At 44.3% G+C, this 20,248-nt stretch overlaps 1 protein-coding gene across 1 annotated transcript in view; it reads left to right on the top strand.

The window, feature by feature from the left end:
• Positions 1 to 20,248, top strand: part of AMFR (autocrine motility factor receptor) — a 29,437-nt gene that overhangs the window by 6,991 nt on the left and 2,198 nt on the right. Inside the window, exons 5-13 of the mRNA XM_082769790.1 lie at positions 2,825 to 2,865; positions 3,378 to 3,510; positions 4,058 to 4,191; positions 5,703 to 5,813; positions 9,107 to 9,297; positions 10,889 to 10,992; positions 13,006 to 13,140; positions 14,229 to 14,312; positions 19,212 to 19,396. Of these exons, the coding sequence (XP_082625916.1) occupies positions 2,825 to 2,865; positions 3,378 to 3,510; positions 4,058 to 4,191; positions 5,703 to 5,813; positions 9,107 to 9,297; positions 10,889 to 10,992; positions 13,006 to 13,140; positions 14,229 to 14,312; positions 19,212 to 19,396 (1,118 nt within the window). The remainder of the gene's footprint in view (positions 1 to 2,824; positions 2,866 to 3,377; positions 3,511 to 4,057; positions 4,192 to 5,702; positions 5,814 to 9,106; positions 9,298 to 10,888; positions 10,993 to 13,005; positions 13,141 to 14,228; positions 14,313 to 19,211; positions 19,397 to 20,248) is intronic.

Below are 20,248 nucleotides of genomic sequence, written 5' to 3'. Positions count from 1 at the left end.
AGAACCATTCCCTCTTTACTCTTTGTCCCGTTTGCAATTTTAGAGACCTTTCACCTGTTTCCCTTCTGATTCTCCTTCCAGCAGAAGAAATCTAGTCTGTTTAATCTTTCCTCATGTGAAATTGTCCAACCTTGTCCTTTCCTGCACCATTTTAATATGGGTGGCCATGGGGAGTTTCCTTGGTTTCGGTAGCCAGCACTCATGTAAATGGAGTAAAGCATTCAGGCTTCTTTCCGTACAGGTACTAGCAGTGACACCTCGTGGTCCTCGAGCTCTCAGCACTTTTTGCATCAAAGCTTGAAGGCTGAAATGTTTTCTTGGTGGTGGCTCGGGTGACGCTGTTCGAGAGGGACCCTGCCAAACGTGTTCCATTAGTGTGTGTTTAATTACATTAAGTTGCATTAAGCTATTCATCTCTCTCCTGACTCTGCAAGCATTGATTTTTAGCTTGATGCCTGAGGGTTTTCAGTAGAGCAATACGGATGTTTTCCTTGGGCTTTAGCTAGGCGTCCCCTTGTTCTGTGGTGTTGGTCAGTGTTTTCCTTCCTGCAAAGGGCGGATGTGAAATGTGGAAGTGCCCAGAGAAGGTTGAATAAGGACAGTCTGGTTGTTTCTTCTTTTTCTGTATGTGAACACTGAGGATTGTTTTGCTGTGATGTCTGCCACTGGAGAATTACAGTGTAATAATGACCATCCTGTCCCTCTTCGCACCTTTCTTATTTTAAGAAACTATTTCTCCATTCCTGCAGCAAACGTACTCTAATCCAGTTCCGTATGTCTCAGTTAAGCCCATATAATTAACGACAGTGATGTTCAGATCTCGGCATCATGCCTTCCAGGTATTAGTGTATTTTCCTGCATAACTTCTTGTCCCACACCCATCATCTTACAGCCTCCCAGCAGCGTGTTCACGTACAGGACCAGTACCTGCCAGCTGCCTCCTGGCACAGAGACCCCCGGGGACAGGAGTGTGTGCAGCGAGGCAGTTTGATCAGAGCAGAGCAAGAGCTGTGTGAGTGTCGTCACTGACAGCATCCTGCCATGCGCTCAGACCCCAGGCTGCCCAGTTGTGTAACTGGTGATGCAACGTTACGCACTCTGCAAAGTATCTCAGCGTGCTGAAAGGCGTTTCTGGAAACACTGGAGGAACTGGAGACCATCGCCGTGACCCAGTCCTTGTTGTTCTGGTGCTGATGCTCTCGCTGCCTCAGCACTAACTGGTACAAATCATGTCTTGGCAACAAAACGTTGAAATTTTAAAGAGGAGTACTGAAATTCTGTAGATTCCAAATGCTGACTTACATTTTAACCTCTCTGAAAAGTTTCAGAGTTGGAGTCTTCAGCTTTCTACCTGACAGATGTCTTCCTTATTGGAGACGATGCCGTGCAGGCTGGTTTGTGCTCAATGGCATATCCATCCAGCAGCTCAGGTTCTGTTTTACCACTTGCATGGTTAGAATTTGGACATATTTACTTTTTTCTGTGGTCTGCTCAAAGCTTCTCTGTAGCCAGAAACCTCCTGAGAACAAAGTGCAGCCTCTTTCTGTTACCCACAGATGGGGTAACGGAGACAGGAGGGGGTCTCATGACATGCCCCACAGGAGCAGCTGATGTGTTGATTGATATTTTTATGAAAGATGTTTGTCTTGAGAACAGAACGGGGTGCTAGGTGACTCGCTGTTACGTTCTTGGTTGTTTCTGTGTTATTTGAACGATTTGTGTGTCTCAGCCTGAAGCCCTCGTTAGGACAAAAGTTGACTGGTGTGATAGGCACAGAAAAAAAATTACTTAAAGCCACCTAGTAAATAGTTGGCAAATATGCTGGACATTACTGAGGGTTAAATATGCTTAGAGAAGCATTTTAAGAACACTTTTTACAAATGGAAAAAGTATTCAGAACAACTGTTCTAGTGCTGTACCAGGAAGGTAGCGTTTTGGACTGTTTTTGCATGACTAATGCTTACGCTGAAGGTATGCCATCAGGCAGCTTTAGAGAAGTGGTTTGCAGTTGCTCCTCACAAATCCTTTGCATCTTGGTGTCTCTTGGCAGTTGCCAGCCATGGGGTGGCATGGGCAGTGTGCAGGGGGCTCGTCCTGCCTGGTCTCTCACTGGGATGGTACAGCAAAGGGAGGGGACGCTGGGGCCAGGCAGGTGAGACAGAGAGAGAGGTGACCTAGAAACCTCTACAGAGGTCTAGAAACACACCTTTGTGGTGACTTGTCTTCAGACTTCTGGTCTGCTTACACTTCGTGATGCACTCAGGTTTTTTCTCTGTGCTCAACCTAGAGAAGTAAGTATCACTGGGGAGAGAAGTTATTTAGCCCTTGTTCACATCTTAGCAAAAGGGGGGAAATGACTTGAAAGTGCTTCTCTGGTTCTTCCTCCAGTTGCTGCTGCTGTCTGGTTCAGCATTTTCTTTAGTGGTGGGATGAGGAGGGGCCTGCTGCCCTCACCAGGAGGTAACTGTTGGGATTGTGATATCGACGCCGAGTGATGAGAATTGGAAATGATAATGTCACGTAAATGGGGGGGGGGAAAGAGGGGCTTAGAGGCTGTGATGCTCGTGGCTGCTCTGTGAGCACTGCGTGTTTGAGCTCTGCAAGGATAAATTTCTTCTCTGTGTGGAAGAAATTTCAATTTATGTATAATCTTCATGTTTATTACAGGTACATTACACACATGCAGTCGTCTGTAATGACCGTTGTTTCACAGGAGTTTGTTCAGCTGCACTAAATATGTTGTGTTTGAGCCCTCAGCCCCTGCCTCAGTACCACTGCCCATGCCAGGATGTTGTTAACGTGTCATTTTTTTCCTTTTTTGCAGTCTCTGCTTGTGACAGTCAGAACTGCTCACGTGATTTTACGGTGAGTAGCCCGTGTTTTCTGTGACGGTTGTTCAAGAAGGTAGCGTACACGGCGTGTGCATTTAAGAGCTGCGTGTAGTTAACTTGCTGAATTGCAAATGTATATTTGGAGATGGGCAAAGGCAGTTAACTTCTGCCCCTACTGCTTTTTAAATACAATTTCTGCAATGCATGGATAGCTTTAGTGGGTGCTCGTAGTACTGTGCTAAGGTATGGATTAAAACGCTGCTGCCTGGGGATTGATTCATGCTATTTAATGTTATTTTACTGGTTTTCTTTTAAGATCTTGATCTCTGTAACTTTTCCTTGAAGGAAGTAGCATGCATGTGTATCTGTAAGGCACGTGTAGGACATGATGTGTAGGGCAGAACCTCTTTGTTCTGGTCACCATTGGCCTTTCAGGTCTGTCATGAAGCTCCAAAATCTTGCCTGAGAAGCACTTGAGAAGCTGAAAAATGTGGGTCTCTAGTTAATGAAAAACATAAAACAATGTTACTCTCTCTGCTCTCGCAGGTACGTAATTCATCTCTGGGATCTCAACCATGAAGGAACATGGGAAGGCAAAGGCACTTACGTGTACTACACAGATTTTATCATGGAGCTCACCCTGCTTTCGCTGGACTTGATGCATCACATTCACATGCTGGTATGAAATATTGGAGATAATGTTGAGCAAAGAAACTTGCCTTAAAATAGAGTGTTGGGTATATGCATTTTAAATACATATAATTATTGTTTTGCTTATTTTATGAACCAACTGTAGAAAAGTCTTTAAATTAAGAGGAGAATGTAGTGCAGGGGATTCTGTCATTCCTTCCTCCTGTGCAGTTTGAAGTCCTCACAAATAATTTTGTTATGGAGTATGAACTATGGCATAATTACCTATTTAATAGGTGTTTAATTAGCTCTGTTATTGAGTAATCAGACTGAATTATTTTCACTGGTAGCAGTGGATGGTAAAATGAATGACACTTGAATACAGTTTATCCTCATTACAAATGCTGTGCTGCTCATGTTTGAGGACGTAAAGAGCAGCAGTTCCTGTGCACAAGCGTGGTTAGTTTGCTCTCAAGTACTGGTTTCTTGAAATATTTTTCGCTTAAGAGCTGATGCAGTTTCTTGTGGCTGCCTCCTGGTTCCCACAGTGTTTGTTTCTGATCACTTTTCTCTCTTTTCTCCTTTCTTTCCCAAAGCTGTTTGGCAATATCTGGCTGTCAATGGCGAGCCTGGTGATTTTCATGCAGCTGCGCTACCTGTTTCATGAGGTTCAACGAAGAATTCGGCGGCACAAGAACTACCTGCGTGTGGTTGGAAACATGGAGGCTAGGTGAGCTTCTTACTTGCTCCGGGGTACTGGTTTTTATCTTGCATAGAGAATCCCAGTCAAGAAGTTGGGGTTCTCTTGTGTTACTTTGAAACATGATGACATGTTGTGATCTGGAGAGATACAGTCTTCCAAATCCAACTCTTAAATCTTCACACTCTAGGGATACGTAGGAGTGACTTTTATAAAAGTAGTATGTCAGGTAACAACTATTATCGGTCACAAGTGAACTCCCCTGTCCAGTATTTCTTCTCCCTTGTCTACTGCCCTAAGCGGTAGGGGTGGTGCAAGCTCTGCAGAGCTCTGCCTGGTTCAGTTGTCACATATTGACTTTGGCTGGGATAGAAATAAATGCTTTTAATTTCCTTAGGCCATGCCATTCAGTTACTGCCTGAAATTTAATCAAAATATTAATTAAAAAAGATCTGTTCAGCCTTTAAGTATGAGTTTATTAAACCGACTCCAAACTAGTTCTGTAATTGGAGTGGAGCTGAGAGCCCCTCAGGATTACTTTACGCCATCCCTCTGTACTCTGGCAGTGTGGCAATGTAGAGAAATGGAGAGGCCTGCTAAAACCTAGGGTTGTGCCAGGTGCTTTGTTTTTCTTTTTTTCTTTTTTTTTTTTTGGTTTTCTTTGTGAAAGGTTATCTAGTGTCTGTAATAGCAGGCTAAGAGCTGCAGAACAAAGTTCATCCCCAGTGCATTATTTCTTTTCAGTAAGATGCAATTGCTAAACTCCTCGAAGTTACTCACAAAGCTGTTTGAGTTGCAAGTGTCTTATCTCAGACATCTTATCTGAGTCATTTAACATGGTTTTGTCATCCTGATTGTCCTGGAAGAACCACATTCTAGCTTCTTGCTGAAGTTGTCAGTGGAAGCTGGCTTCGTGCATTTGTGTAGTTGGTTTTCACATATATTCCACACTAGCAGTACTGTGAAATACGTACTATATATATGTATATATACACATAATACTGTTGTTATAACACTCACCTCTATACTGTCTGTTTTGGGGTATTATGTAGTACCTCCTTGCATGGCACTGTAATTTAAAAAATGTGATATTTTAATTCAAAGACAAGTGGGGGTTGGTAAAATCTGAGGGCAAAATCAGTCAGACCATAAATGCTTATGATCCCGAGAAGGCATCTTAATGGGTACAGCTATTAAAATTCACTTAAAAAAATGACGTAAGTGAAATCTATACAGGTTATAACTTGAGGTTCTCTACCTAATGATCGTACTCCTTGGAAGATAATAAGTCAAAGCTATTTGAACTTAGGACATAGTCAGAGATGTGCCAAAAATGTCTGTAAGAAGGCATGGAAGGGATGTGTGTGAGAAACTTCCTTTGCAGCATGAGTTCTGGTTATGGAAAAGATAAATATTCTGGCACACCTCATCCAAGGGAAAGTTAACACTGAGATTAAGGTTTTCTCAGTGCAGGATTCTCTACACAGGAGGCTGTGCTGAGATGGGGTAATCATAATTTCTCTCTTCCTTTTTCTTCGCAGGTTTGCAGTTGCAACACCAGAGGAGCTTGCAGTCAATAATGACGACTGTGCCATTTGCTGGGACTCCATGCAGTCTGCACGTAAACTCCCTTGCGGCCATCTCTTCCACAAGTAGGTTGCTGGGGCTGGGGGGAGTGGAACTGACCATAGAAAGGAAGGTTTATGTGGGAATGTCTAAAAGTTACAGCAGGCTGACAACCAACCAGTTGTTGGCAAAGCTGGGATTGCTTCCTGCCTGGGCTCGCTTGGTCTGTTTCTAATTACAAAGTAAGGGTCACATTCGCTTCTGTCATTTTCATGTTCTGGTTGTTTCACTTGGCCCATTCTATTTTCCCTCAAACTAACATTTGTGTCTTCTCAGCTGATGGGCAGATAATGATAAAATGTGATCTCAGTTGCAAGTCTTTACCCTGCTTTGCTGTGTTAAATGCTAGGTAAAACAGACTCTTTTTCTCCCACCTTTAGTTTATCCCAGGCTTTTCTTTTTCCATAAGGGTGTGTTGGTTTTCAGGTGATTGAAAAAAATAGTTAGATTCCTCTGTGCTTTTCAGATACCTACTTTAAAGAGAAAACCAGCAAATATTTTTCCGTATAGCACATCCAGACATGGTGATGAATGCTCCAGGATGCTTGTGAAGGTCAGGTCTGATTATGTGATTCCATGGGGCTGTGAGTTCACAGGGCTGTGAAGGAGGTTAAACAAACTAGCTCAAGAGGTCCCCAGGCAGCTGGTGACTGGAACGGGGAAGCTCTTGACCAGAGGAATGATCTGCATCCTGTTTCTTGCACTCACTCAGCAGTGAACCACAGTAGATGCTTGTGAAGGCAGGGTGCACCTTACATGCACCTTTTCTTAGATCACAGAATCACAGAATCGTCTAAGTTGGAAGAGACCTCCAAGATCACCTAGTCCAACCTCTGACCTAACACTAACCAGTCCTCCACTAAAACAGATCACTGAGCTCTACATGTAAACATCTTTTAAAGACCTCCAGGGATGGTGGAGGCCCATCAGGCACGTGGGAGAACAGGCCAACCCCCACCTCGCTACAGCCTCCCTTGAGGTACCTATAGAGAGCGATAAGGTCACCCCTGAGCCTCCTCTTCTCCAGGCTGAACAAGCCCAGCTCCCTCAGCCGCTCCTCGTAGGACTTGTTCTCCAGGCCCCTCACCAGCTTCGTTGCCCTTCTCTGGACTCTTTCAAGCACCTCCATGTCCTTCTTGTAGCGAGGGGCCCAAAACTGAACACAGTACTCGAGGTGCGGCCTCACCAGAGCTGAGTCCAGGGGGACGATCACCTCCCTAGCCCTGCTGGCCACACTGTTCCTGATACAAGCCAGGATGCCATTGGCCTTCTTGGCCACCTGAGCACACTGCTGGCTCATATTCAGCCGACTATCCACCATCACTCCCAGGTCCTTCCCTGCCTGGCAGCTCTCCAACCATTCCTCTCCCAGCCTGTAGCTCTGCTTGGGGTTATTGCGCCCCAGGTGCAGGACCCGGCACTTGGCCTTGTTGAACTTCATGCAGTTGACCTCAGCCCATCGGTGCAGCCTATCCAGATCCTCCTGCAGAGCCTTCCTACTCTAAAGCAGATTGACACACACCTAACTTGGTGTCATCGTATGCCAGTCCAAGCCATGAGCAGCCAGTTTCTTGAGGAGAAGGTGCTTAGTGACAAAAAGAGATATGGGGCTTGAATCGGGAATTTCTGAAGTGCCTGGTGGGTTAATGTGCACGGTCAGTTAAATTCTCCCTGCGGTGTCATGTGAGCAGATTCCTTTCCACAAATAGCTTTTTACTTTTCTGGTAGCTGTCAGAGCAGAGGTTATAATCTGTGTGCTAATTTGTTGTCACTTGTGACAAACCTTGCCATAAATATTTATCTGTGTTTCAAGAAGTCTCTAATGAGATAATTTGCCTCAGTAGCAGAGACTCCTCTTGCAGTGCTACTGAATCGTGTGAATATTTAATCACCTCCTGAGCACTTGAGAAGCCCAGGGTCTCCTCTTCAGAAAGTTGTTTTCTCTGTGTCTAAAATGACCCATCTGCCTCTTTTCTGAATAAGTTCCCTTACCTCCTTGGTGCATTTAGGGAGGGAACATATTGCAGTGAATGACTTAGGCTTGCATATAAAAATAGGCATAATTAATAACCCTATATACCAGATAAAAATGGCTTCTCTCCTCACAAAAGCCTGGTGATTTCGCCAACATGGAGCTTTTGTGTCCATTCTCAATGTCATGTGAATTCTGTCACAGCTGTGTATTTGGAGTAGAAGATGGCAGGGATGATTCACATTGCTGAGATCATTAATACGGAGATAAACAGCTGAAGTTTAATGGGAGTGGGTGTCTCAATCTTTTAGGCTCTGTAGAAACTCTCTTCATCTTTTAGGAAGCACTCAGCCAATTTCAAAACGCTTGTTGCCCTGAAACCTTGCCAGCCTGACCTGGTTTTAGCCATCCTCCTGGAGGTGATCAACCCTTTGGCTGGGTGCTGGTGCAGGCTGGAATGGTCCCTGGGGCTTCCAGCACCTGGGTGGCTGGGTTTATTTGACCATTTTTTGTGTCTCTACATTTCCAAAATGCTTTGAGATCTCCTGCTGGAAAAAAAAAAAAAACAAAACAAAACCAACACACCCTCCAAGTGTGAAGTATGTGTTGTAGTCCTGAAATGTGTGTTGTGTTCGGTTCTGTGAAATTCAGTCTTCCATGCTGAAAATCTGGTTTTACGTGCAAAAAAATACCTCAGTTGGGTCATAGCAGTCTGAATCAAAAAGTAGGCACAGCTCTGAGTGTTGAAACCTGCATTTCAAACATTTCTCACTTTCTGCAAGACAGTGAATGCTCAGAATTAGGTGAGCATTGCCATGGCACAGCACTGGTTTATGTTTATCTATTGAGAAAGTGCCCTGAGTTGTACTCACTTTGGTGGGATGTGTCCCTGCCTGTGGCAGGGGGTTGGAGTTGGATGAGTTTTAAGGTCCCTTCCAATCCAAACCATCTGAAGAAATATTTGTCTAGTTGCTTTTTGTCCTTTTTCAGCTGGATTTTTCAGCAGGATTGTGAGACAAAAGACACGCTTTGTTTCACCTTCCAGGCAAAACCTACTTGCTCTGAGCTAGAGGGTCAGCAGGCTGGCAGAGCGTTGAAGTTCGGGATAAATCTGCAAGCTTCTTTATAAAAAGTAAACACCTAGAGTGTTTTTATCTGGAAGAAGTAAGAAGCCTGTGCCAGTTGTCAGGAGCTCATCAGGTGTATCTCACAAATCATCTCAAAGCAGTTCACGTGGACTTGTTGGTGTTCTGTACAGAATACACTACAGCTACTCGATGTACTTCTGATACTGACGTCTTGGAACATTGCTGCAAACTCAATACAATATTACTGTTTTCCTCTCAGCTCATGCCTGCGGTCCTGGCTCGAACAAGATACATCTTGCCCAACCTGCAGAATGTCTCTTAATATCACTGACAGCCATCACGTGAGGGAGGATCACCAAAGGGAAAATCTGGAGGAGAACCTGGGCCCTGTGGCAGTAGCAGAAGGCAGACCACGCTTGAACCAGCACAATCATTTCTTCCACTTCGATGGTGAGTTGAGCACATCTGACATCCTCTGCTGTTGCCCAAATAAACAGAGGGAACAGCCTTGCATAGGAGTGAATTCTGTTCATGTTTCTTACTGCTCTTTTGTCTCTGAAATTGTCCAGAGCTATAGGGATTTCTTGAAAGATTTTGTGCCGATAAGTGCTTCCTTTTTCTTGATTTGTTCAGGTTAACAGTGTCACTGCTGGCATTTATCCATTGCATGCCCTGCTGACCAACAGAATGGGAAACTCCTGTGTCTTGTTTTGCCACCAGGTGGCTGGTTAATCACTGACAGCTGGGAAGGGAGTCTGTGTGGGACAGTCTAGAACTGAACCTTTCCCCTATCCCTGGGTAATGTGAAGTTCTCACAATTCCATTTGCCACTCAATAACCTTGTAGTGGTTGGTCAGGTACAGAAGTCTGCAGAAGCTGCTTCTTAGAAGTCCTGTAACTGGAACAGCTTCACATATTAGTTCCAGGGAGTTCAGTAGCCTATTACAAGTACTCACAAAACCTGTGCGTCTTAGGCCATGATGAGCTGTGTGTGTGCAGACAAACTTTCCCTGCAAGAGACAATTTATAAGGAATATCCTCCTTTTTATTTTTTTACAGTGTGTGCTTGTCTGCCACAGTTTCCTAGGGTTTTGCTGGCAGTCTTGTTACTTCTCAGTAGGTTTCTCTAGTGCAAATATTCATCTCTGGGCTCTGTCCTTGTGGAGCTCCTGTTAATGTGTATAGCTGAGATGCTGCAAGCTTGCACAGTGAGCTGTTCTTTGTTTTTGTAGCCTTTGGAGATTGTGGGGGAGAATAACGAGCAGAGAGGGTCAGGCGCTTCTAAGTATTGAGACCTGCTGATAGCTTCTTGCATGGCTCCCACTTTTGGGGTGTTTTAGGTCTCTGAGAGACATTTATATTTAGAATACCATTCTGTGTTGTGATAGCTGTCCTCCCCAGTGCTCTCCTGTGGCTTGAAGACCCACAAAATTACTGTGAAGACAGGAGGAGAAATTGCGTAGCTCAAACCACGCATTTATTTAAATGGAAACGGGGAAGGAGGAGGGAGTCAGCCACATGCCCTTCTCTGAGCCTGAGCACATAACTACAGCAGTCACTTGAAGTTACTCTGTCCCCACGTAGTGATGTTTTCTCAGTGATGCCAGCCACTTATTATCTGACCCATTTTGGGACTACTTTGAGGTTGTTTAGAAGCAGGCCTGTTTTTAGTAAAATTGCTGGAGTTATTCGTGTGTTCCAGAACTGAATTGGGTTCTGGATTATTTTAATTTTCTCTCTAATGGGAACATTAAAGAAAATAAGGTGTTCTTGTTTTCTTGATCCTCTTCTGACTTTGAGATTGTTAAGCCACTGTGAGTGTGTTTCAAGAGATTGTCCTGTCTGTTGGGAGGCCGGCAGGTACTGACTCACACCAGCCAACTCCATCTTTGAGAAACCTTACGGATGGATTGCAGTGCAGAACTCCTCATATGTACCTTGTGGAAATATGATGACTTGAATTGAATACACACAGGAGTACCTCACCTGCTTAGAACCTCTTACATTCCTGCTTCATTCCTTGGTGATTTCTTGTTCTCAGGTTCTCGAATTGCCAGCTGGCTGCCCAGTTTTTCAGTAGAAGTGATGCACACTACAAACATCCTTGGTATTGCACAAGCCAGCAACTCCCAGCTCAACGCTATGGTAAGACTACTTCAATGTTTTGGACCTCAGCCCTCCTGTTTGTGTGAGGAGGGAAAGAGCTGCATATAGTTAGAGAACAGAAGGAGGAAGGAAATCAAAACAGTACTTAGGAGTGAGAAAAGCTTTATTTCATTGAAGCTAGGGCTGTAGGTTGATTCAGACGTGCAAACGCAAAAGGACAGGGCTGGAGGTAAGAAAGTGATGGAGAAAAGTTGCATGTACTTTTGTGGGATATAGGTGCACGTGGGTAGACCTTTTCTCAAATTGCTTGGTGTGACTCCAGGTTTTTTTTCACTACTTGGCTTCACTAACCGCTTCCAGTAGTGAAGGGTCAGAGTCTGCAACCAGAAAATGTAGTTGTTGGCCAAGTGGCAACTGGTCAACCCCTTTCTCTGTGTTTTTTTTTTTTTTTTTTTTATATATATTTATTTTTAATAGCACTAAGCTCCAAGATAGCTGTATCTGTTGGGGAGTATTGTCAGTGTGGGATGGGGCTCTCTGTAGCACAGTCGACTTGCTGATTCATGATGATAATAGGAGTGTTGAGGATGAAGTCCCAGGTTTGATGACTTCATGAACAAACACTCCAATGTAGAACAAAAAGAGAAGGATATGACATCATGCAATATAAATATTTAAGTTCATTTAGTTTGAGAAGTGCCATTTCCTTTAAGTTCTTCAAGCTGTTTTGTGCCCTAAGGTAATATGTGTTCAGTGAGGGGCCTCCTGAAGACAATGAAGTTTTCTCAACGTAAGATCTCTTCATAACTTTTGTGATTGTTTAAGCCTCTATAGAATAAGGCCAAAATTTTTAGGGTGCTCAGGGTCAGGACTTGGAAGGTGTTGGGAGATGATTTGGTGTGTTAAATATGCAGGGACTCTCCATTGAAGGTCAGCTTAGTTTTCTTTTACAGGACAGTGTGACACTAATGGGCTTTTATGCAGGATAAGTAATGATTTTCTATCGCTGTGCATTATTAAAAGTAGCAACAACTTATATTAAAATCCCTGCTTTAGTAGTTTGCTAACCTGGGCCTTTCTGTTAGTGTTATATGTTTTTAATAGAAGCTAAGTGAAATTCTGTTGTGTTACTGAATAAAACCTTAGAGGAGTGTTTCAAGGGAAAGACCAGAGGCTGAAATGCTAGGTCAGTTGTTTCGGTCACAGATAAGTACAATGGAGAGTTAAGTTTGCTGTAGTTGTGTGTGTTTGAACTCACTGTCAGCTGGTGCACAGTTTTTGCTTTGCTTTCCATACACCTTTTACTCTTATTTGTGTTGTTCTCAGTTTTTTCCCTTCTATTTTTCAGCATTAGTTAAAATACAGATTTTAATATTTAATAAAGCCCATCTGTTGGACTCTAAAAGCATATGCTTTGTCTGCCCTCTTTTATCTGTTTCATTCAGATACCATTTAAGTAACTTGAAATCCAATAACAATGCCCTGACAACTCTGGTTTAATTTGCTTGAGCTTTCAGACTGTATTAGAGCTGGTTTGTAGGCAGGATGGCTGGAGAGAATAGGCGATTAAAGCTTATTCTGCTTGTCCTTACCATTTTGGAAACCTGTCTGGGACAGAGCAAAATGATATTTATATTTTTTAATATTGAGCTAACTTTCAGTCACACCTGAATTTTGTACAGATCTTTATTAAAAGGGCTGTCATAAAATGAGGGTTGGGAAGCTTGTGAAGCCTTTGTGCATCTACAAGCGCAAAGGAACAGGAACCTAAATTTTCAGGACCATGTGATGTCTCCATAGGAGTTGCAGTTTTGCTGTTGGCTTCAGTGGAGTCAAAATACTGCCCTGTAAGTCACTGCCAGCATAGGTTGTCCTTTTTTTTTTTTTTTTTTTTTTCTTTTTAATTTTTTAAAATTTTTGTTTCATATGTGGGTTATGATATCCTAAACAGCATCTTTGAACTGCTCTTTTTTTTTTTTTCCTGGTAAGAGACTTAACCAGCTAACTTCTAATTATCCCTGATACTAACTGTATAAACCTTGCTTTCTCCAGGCTCATCAGATTCAGGAGATGTTCCCTCAGGTTCCTTATCACTTAGTTCTACAGGATCTGCAGCTAACTCGCTCCGTAGAGATAACCACTGACAACATCTTAGAAGGGCGCATCCAGGTACCTTTCCCCACGCAGGTAAGTCACCAGACCATGTACCTAAAATGTCTGTCTTATCACAGAACTGAGCTTGTTGGGGTGGGCATGGGATAAGTCAAAGCACTGAATCCAGCTTAGTTTAACGCAATGTTATTCTTCAGATTTTACCTGCATGAAGGTGTTGCAGTCGGAAGAGCCAAACCAGTTTTGGCTGCCTGGTATATGATGTGTTCTCAGACTGCCATGTCTGACTTTAATCAGAATTCCTCACTGTTGTGTATGATTCAAGTATACACATCCAGTCCTTGCCGTAGCACTTGGAAGGCCTTCTGATATGTTAGGATAATAGCTGCTGTCTCAGTTGTGCTTTAGCATTATCCATGTGCAATACAGGACGCTTTCTTTATGTAGGAAAGCTAGAAATCTGTCACCCACACATGCAGGATGCCCCTGATCAATACAATTGGACTGTTGGGTGCATCCAGTGCTTGTCTGTACCATCTCAAATGTGCTACAGAGTGCCAAATTCTAGTTAAAAACAAAAATAAATAAATAAATAAATAAAACCCTTGGGATTTGTTTTTCCTTTGTTTAAAGCTCCGTAAATGCAGTATATTCAGTCATGTACCAAAAATATATTGAAAATGTCCTAGCTAGACTAGAGACAAATATTTGTTCAGTTACAGCAGCTCTTCCCCGTTGCTCGTGTGCAGAGCCTTTAGAACATTTCCAGTTGATTTCTCTGCTGACACGTAATTGAATTGTACTATTTAGGAAGGTTTTCTGCAAAGAAAGTATACAGCAAAATGGTGCCGTGTTCTTAATTAGCGATAGCAGATTTCAGTAAAGCAGTCTGGGGACAAAATTTGTGCTAATAAGAATATTGAATTCTGGTTGTGTGCTCATCAGATAGTGCTGTTATCTGGAGTGCAGTTCCAGTCTGTGTGTGGGGAAGCAGAGAGAATTCTCTTTCAACACAGTGCATTCTGTTTATTGCTTACTTATCTGTTTCTAAATTGAACACAACACATGATGTGGCAAAAGGCAGAGTCTGAATGTGTTCGAAGGGCTTGTTTTTGTTTTGTCATTTCACACGCTGTATTAAACCCATGATGCTTGCATTTCAGCGTGTAGAAAACGTTAGACCTGCAACAAACAACCCTGTGGAACGGCACAGTACGGATCAGGAGGATACTGAAACTGTCACCCAGGTAACTTGGCATAAAAATGGCCAAAAAGCACAGTTAGAAATTGTATGGACAGAGAAGTGCGTTCGGTTCAGTATCAGATCAGGCTGGTGGCCGCCCTCCTCTGCATTTCACAGGCAACTGAAGTGCTGTAATCTCTGATGACTTCAGCATGGTGGTCTTGTAAAGAATTCTTATTTTTCCGTCTGAATATAAGAAAACACATCTTTACCGTGAGGGTGACAGAGCACTGGACCAGATTGCCCAGAGAGGCTCTGGAGTCTCCTTCTCTGGAGATGTTCAAAACCCTCCTGGATGCTATCCTGTGCAACATGAATCTGGGGACCCTGCCTGGCAGGGGAGTTGGACCAGATGATCTCCAGAGATCCCTTCTAACCTCAGCCATGCTTTGATTCTCTGTATATTTCTTTTTACTAAGCTTTTCTTCGTTTCTTCAATGAAAGTGCTCTCAAGTGATGCAAAGAACAGATGATCGCGTCTTTGTGTCTGTCAGGCCCACCCCATCTATGGAGTGGGAAGAGCAAGACAGCAGATGCTTTGCTCTTCGTGTTCCCATTCGCATCCTGTAGGTCTCCAGAGACTTCCCTGAATTGAGTAGTGTTTCTCTTCTGGGTGTAAGAATTCTTTGTGATCTGGAGGAAGCACTGCAGACCTGGGGAGCTTTGCTGTGAGTGGAGCAGGATACAAACAGGGCCAAGAGACAGTAGCCCCTTTACATGCAAAGCACGGGAATGACTTTTTGCTTTTCCTCTTGAAGGATTTAAAGCAGCATGGCCTAGATAAAATGAGATGGGAAGAAGAAAAATAGCTTGCAAGTAGAGTGAGGTCACATTGCACTTCTGTTTTTCCCTGCCTGGAGTAATGAAACCATGAGGGTTTCTGTTCTATGAACCTTCCTCTCAGCTGGGTTAGAAAGAGAGTGGATTTGTAAGGTGGGCAACTTTCTGACCTCTGCAGCCTTTATTGGCCTAAGTAGCCAACCTGCCACTCGCTTGGAATTGAAGAGCAGCAGGGAGCCTGCCTTGTGAGCAGGGAGCAAGATGCAGGAAGCTTTGCTTCGGTTCTGCTGCTGAGGCTGAAGAAGAGGTGATGAGGGGTGGGTACAGGTGGTTGATAAAAGCCTGCAGTAGTAGATTCATAATTATAGGAATGCAAATATTGGCCTGGATCTAACAACTCTTGTGTAACTTTTTGAGTTAATTAGAATGTTTTGGTAGTGTTTTCTCTGTTCCTTGTGAGTAAAATCTCTGTTTCTACAAACAGCCTTGAACTGGTTTATGTTAGCTGGGAGCTGGCTTCAGATCCTGCTTGTGTGTTTGTGTTGCTGTCCCTTTCTTCCTGCCTGGCTCTGCCTATGTCTCTGTCCTGCTACTGAACTTAAAAAACCTGGGAGGGGACTTCAAATGTGGTGACCTTAAAGGTGTGCCTGGTGTGAGTTACAGCTCAGGCCTTTGTTCACGTGAAGTGTTGTAGTTGGAGCAAACTAAACCTGCTAACTGGATGGTTTTTGCTGTCCCAAATGGGACTTGCGGGCAAAGCCTGAAGAGGGGGCCTGAGCTGACCATGTGCTGAGGAACTGGCTGCTGGGTGCAGCAGGGGATGTGCCCATTGCTGCTCTCCCTCTCCTGCCTCCTGCGTGCACGAGGGTCACAGACCAGTGTCTGAACGGGGCAGCTCAGCCAGTCCCTCTGCTCCAGTTGCTTGTATTTAGGTTGGGGGTGTGCAATTAAAACAAGCAGGCTTGCTGCTAAAGGCTTTGACTTCTGTGTTGTAGACCTGGCTGCCTGCCTGTTTGGTCCATGTTTTCTCCTTCCTGCTGCATCCACACCATCCTCTGGTTGTACTGCAGGTGGACTTTACAGAAATGCCCCTCTGCGGACCTTGCCACAGGAGGGCTGTGCTGGGAGGCCTTAGTGTTCGAACACATTCCTTGGCAGGACAGGAGACGAGTGATTTTCTAAGGATGTGAGGCCAGACTGATTGCTCTGTGCCTTTAGCGTTCATTTAGGCTGGCTCAGAACAAGCTGACCACCCTTGTTAGGTAGCCACAGGGGTCTGCCTGGGAGACAAGCTTGCTCAGCTCCGTTCTGCTGATACTTCTTCTGTTGCTGAGGGAAGACTTGGGAGCTCAGGGCCATCCCCTAGGAAACTCCAGTCTATTTTTCTCTCTCTTCAGTTTTGATTTCAGTTTTTAACCAAGTACTTGGCATATTAAAGACTTTTTGCCAGGAGAATATTTTGCTGTAGTCAGTCAAGCTCTTGTCTGTGTGGAAAGATCTAGCAGCAAACAAGCTACTTCAGCAGATTGCACTTGATTTTTAAGAAGCTTTTTGAATGCAAGAGGGGAGGGACATTAGGAGCACTCATCATCACACGTGGGCGAGACTTGCATTTCCAAATAGTGGAAAAATGTAACTTCACACCTTATGACACAGCCCCCAGGAGAGAGCCTGGCAGCTCTAGTTCCTTTGTGTTGCAGCTTTACAGTAGATTTTACAAGCTTTCAATCTTATCTTCTCTTTTTTTAAATGAATATGCCCACTGGTAGTCTTTGTGCATCTCCAACATCATGGCAAACCCATTAGGGGAGCTCACATGCTCAAATAAAAGCACCCTTCTTCATGGCCAAGGTAGGTTTTCCTCTGTGTGTCGTGTTACAACTTAATTCAGTCTAGAATTCTAAGATCTTAAGATAGAGATAGTGACATTTCCGCCCCCCCCCCATCATACATACCTTGTGGTTTTGGGGTGTCAGTGCTGCCATAAGGATAGCTCGGAGACATTTCTGAGCATCAGCACAATATAAATTGTTAAAGGCTATTTGTGAGATAATGCTCTGAACATTGCCTACCTCTACCAGTGTTGGCCTGTGCACTTAATAAGATGCTGTGCACATACTTTTCTCCTGCTGTATATTGAAATGTTAATGCTTCCAGCAGCGTGCATAATGCTCGATGTGCTCCCTCTCTATCCCTATCGTATTTGCCCTCCCTTTTTTCTGACTCTGCTGTTAACTCCCTGTAAGAACGGGTCCATGAGCAGCTACAGCTGCTTCCTGCAACCTTGTATTTTCATGTGCTGAAATGTATTTGAAGATTATCCTTTAATTTTTGTGTGTGTTTGTGTTTATCTGTTAATCCTGAGTTTGGGTAGGGCTGTTCAGACCTACCTAGTAAGCTGTCATTATGAGGCCGAAGCTTTCCTGGTGCTCCTGATGCCCCTCCTTGAGAATCCTGTTTATTGTCATTGCTTAAATGCTTGGTGGCTCTATGCAGAAACACTTCCAAGGCATCCCATGGTTTTCATGCACTTACTGATTTTATCTTGGAGGAGTGGGTTCTGTAGCGTGAAGGTTTCTGCATCTGACACCTGCTCTGATACTGAGCCTTGTCATAACTCCTCCTGCAATTAGTTTTGATCCTTTTGTCATCAAAACTCCTCAGGGCTCTCTCGCGTTCTTACAGAACAATGCTCAGGGGATCGATTTTGTATCTTTGTAGCTTTACAAGAAAGAAGTGCAGTGCCATCTTCTAATGGGGGAAAAACATGAGCTTGTCTGGGCTTTGGCCATAACGAGTACCCTCCTTGCTGCCTTACCTGGCCGAGCTCCCCTGTTCCTTGTCATTGACGGATGTGGTGATGAGAAGCAGCACTTGGGGTGCTCTGTGCCTGCTCTTCTGGATCTGCTGAGGTCATCCTGCCCTGGGTAAACAGGATCAGATCCTTTAGGGGAGCTCTGCCATCCTCCCCTCGGTTGAGGCAGGCCAGCAGTATCCCCATCTCATTACCCCAGCATTAATCTGTCTGCTACAGGGAGCCCTCCCGTAAGTGCTGTCTTGCTGGGCGCCCTCTGAAGGCGTTGTGTGAGTGAGCTGGCACTTTGGGGACATCTCTAGTGTTTTGGGGTGACTCAGCTTGCTCTGCACATCATATGTTAAAATCCATGCACTGTACACTGTGCCCATGCTGCTGGGATGTGAGCAGTGGTCCCTCTGTACCCACCTGCCCCCGTCATGTCTCCTGCAGTGGCTGAGAGACCCAAACCTAGGAGCTGGCTTGGCTAGTAGCTCTCTGCTGCATCTTCCTTGTTTCAGAAATCCTCTGGGATGCCAAATGATAGCTCAGCTCTCAAGCCTTTCATCGAGGCGATTTTTTTCTTGAAGCTGCCGCGCTCAGCAGCATCTTGTTTTCCCTGGCAGAGCTGATCTGATTGTGTGTGACAGGACGTGGTCAGGATCCGACGCTTCACCTGCGCTGCTGTACCGGCGTCAGCAGCTCAATTTTCACATCGGTGATGCCCGCCAGCTATCCAGGGGGAAGAGGTGTATGTGCAGGGCCGCCAGCTTCTTTTATTGACACGCTGGGCTCGGGACAGTTGCCAGCCTCGCTCCAGCGGTCCCGACCCGCGGTAATTCGGGTGCTGCAGACCCTGCTACCGAGGCCTTGTAAAATCCCTTCTCACGCCCACGTCCTCTTCGCAAGCACATTTGCTGTTCTTCCCTTGCTGTGTGGATTTCTGCCTTTTAGCTTCTTTACTGTTACGCTGCTTATCAAGTCAGCCCCAGAATCTGGCTGTATCAAATGCCCCGTTTTCAGACAGCATTAATTATGAGTAATTAATGTTTATGTCTTTGAGATCACTTTCAAACATGGCGTATGAGATAGAGCATTACAGAATACAGGCGCTTTGAACGTGCTTTGAATTAGCTTTGTTCTGTACTTTGGCTGGGGCTTTCAAAGGAAACCAAGGGAGACTCTAGCTTCTTCCAGTGCCTCAGAAAATGACAGTTCTTTGTAGCTCGTTATTTTGATGCAAAGAAGCCCTGTTAGCAAATTTTGCACAGACTTGCGACTTCTTTTCTATAAACTTTTCATCTCTCCTCCTTCCCCTTTTTCTTTTAGACGGAGAGAGTACCACTTGAACTGAACTCGAGACTGGAAGAAATGGTAGAATTCAGCGAAATGGAAGCAGAACCCAGTGAGGCAGAAGATTTTGAAGCCAGGGGGAGTCGCTTTTCAAAGTCAGCTGATGAAAGGCAGCGCATGTTGGTTCAGCGGAAGGAGGACTTGTTGCAGCAAGCTCGGAAGTATGTTCCTCCCTAAAACTCCAGCCTGGCCTCTCAGTTACACTTCCCCCAGAATGTTTTTTGAATGGATTATGACCACTGCAAGATTGGGTTGGTGCAAAACGTATTAAGAGGAACAAATACATTGCTACAGGAGGCTCAGGTTGCTGTTTAAGACAACTGTCACTGATAATCCCAGTTTTGAAATAGCGTCATGTGTCACAACAGGCACACAGCTTCCTAAGTGGTGATCCAAAGCTCTTTGAAATCATGGGATGATTTCTTCAGCTTCAGTGAGCTTTAGTGTGAGCCTGTAGTAAGTGAGAGAACATTATTTGTACTGAGCCCTCTTGTGCACCGTAGTTTACCTCCTAGCTTAGGTGTCAGCCAGCACTGTGTGTGTTGCAACTGAGTTTACTGTCTGGCACTGCTCTTTGCAAATGCAGAGCAAGAACCCTAAGCAGTAAGCAGCACAAAGATGACAGACTGCCACTAACTAAAACATGCCAGAGGAGCTCATGATTAACCAGTCAGTGCTGTTGAAGGGGGCATGACTGACTCCCTTCCAGCTCAGTTAGTAATAGGTCTTGTATGTAGAGTCTGATTTCACATGAGTTAGTCATGTTGGTGAGTTCTGCTCACATCTAGTTGCTGATTTTAAAAAAAAAAAAAAAAAAAAAAGGAAGGAAAAACACTTTGCAGCTGTAGATAAATTTTTTTTAGCATTTGTAACAAGCTTTGTCCCTGCCATTTTATCTCAGGGAGGCCATAGAAAGGGTCTACAAAAAGTACATTGAGTTGTCCCCCCCTCATACTGAAATGCTGTCATGTGAATAACTGGGGGTATGATGGCTTTGAACTGTTTATCTCTAA

The sequence above is a fragment of the Aythya marila genome (genome assembly GCF_965140915.1).
Source record: "Aythya marila genome assembly, chromosome: 12".
NCBI lineage: Eukaryota > Metazoa > Chordata > Aves > Anseriformes > Anatidae > Aythya > Aythya marila.
The sequence above is the reverse complement of the archived record's forward strand: the minus strand, read 5'-3'. Positions and strand labels throughout refer to the sequence as shown.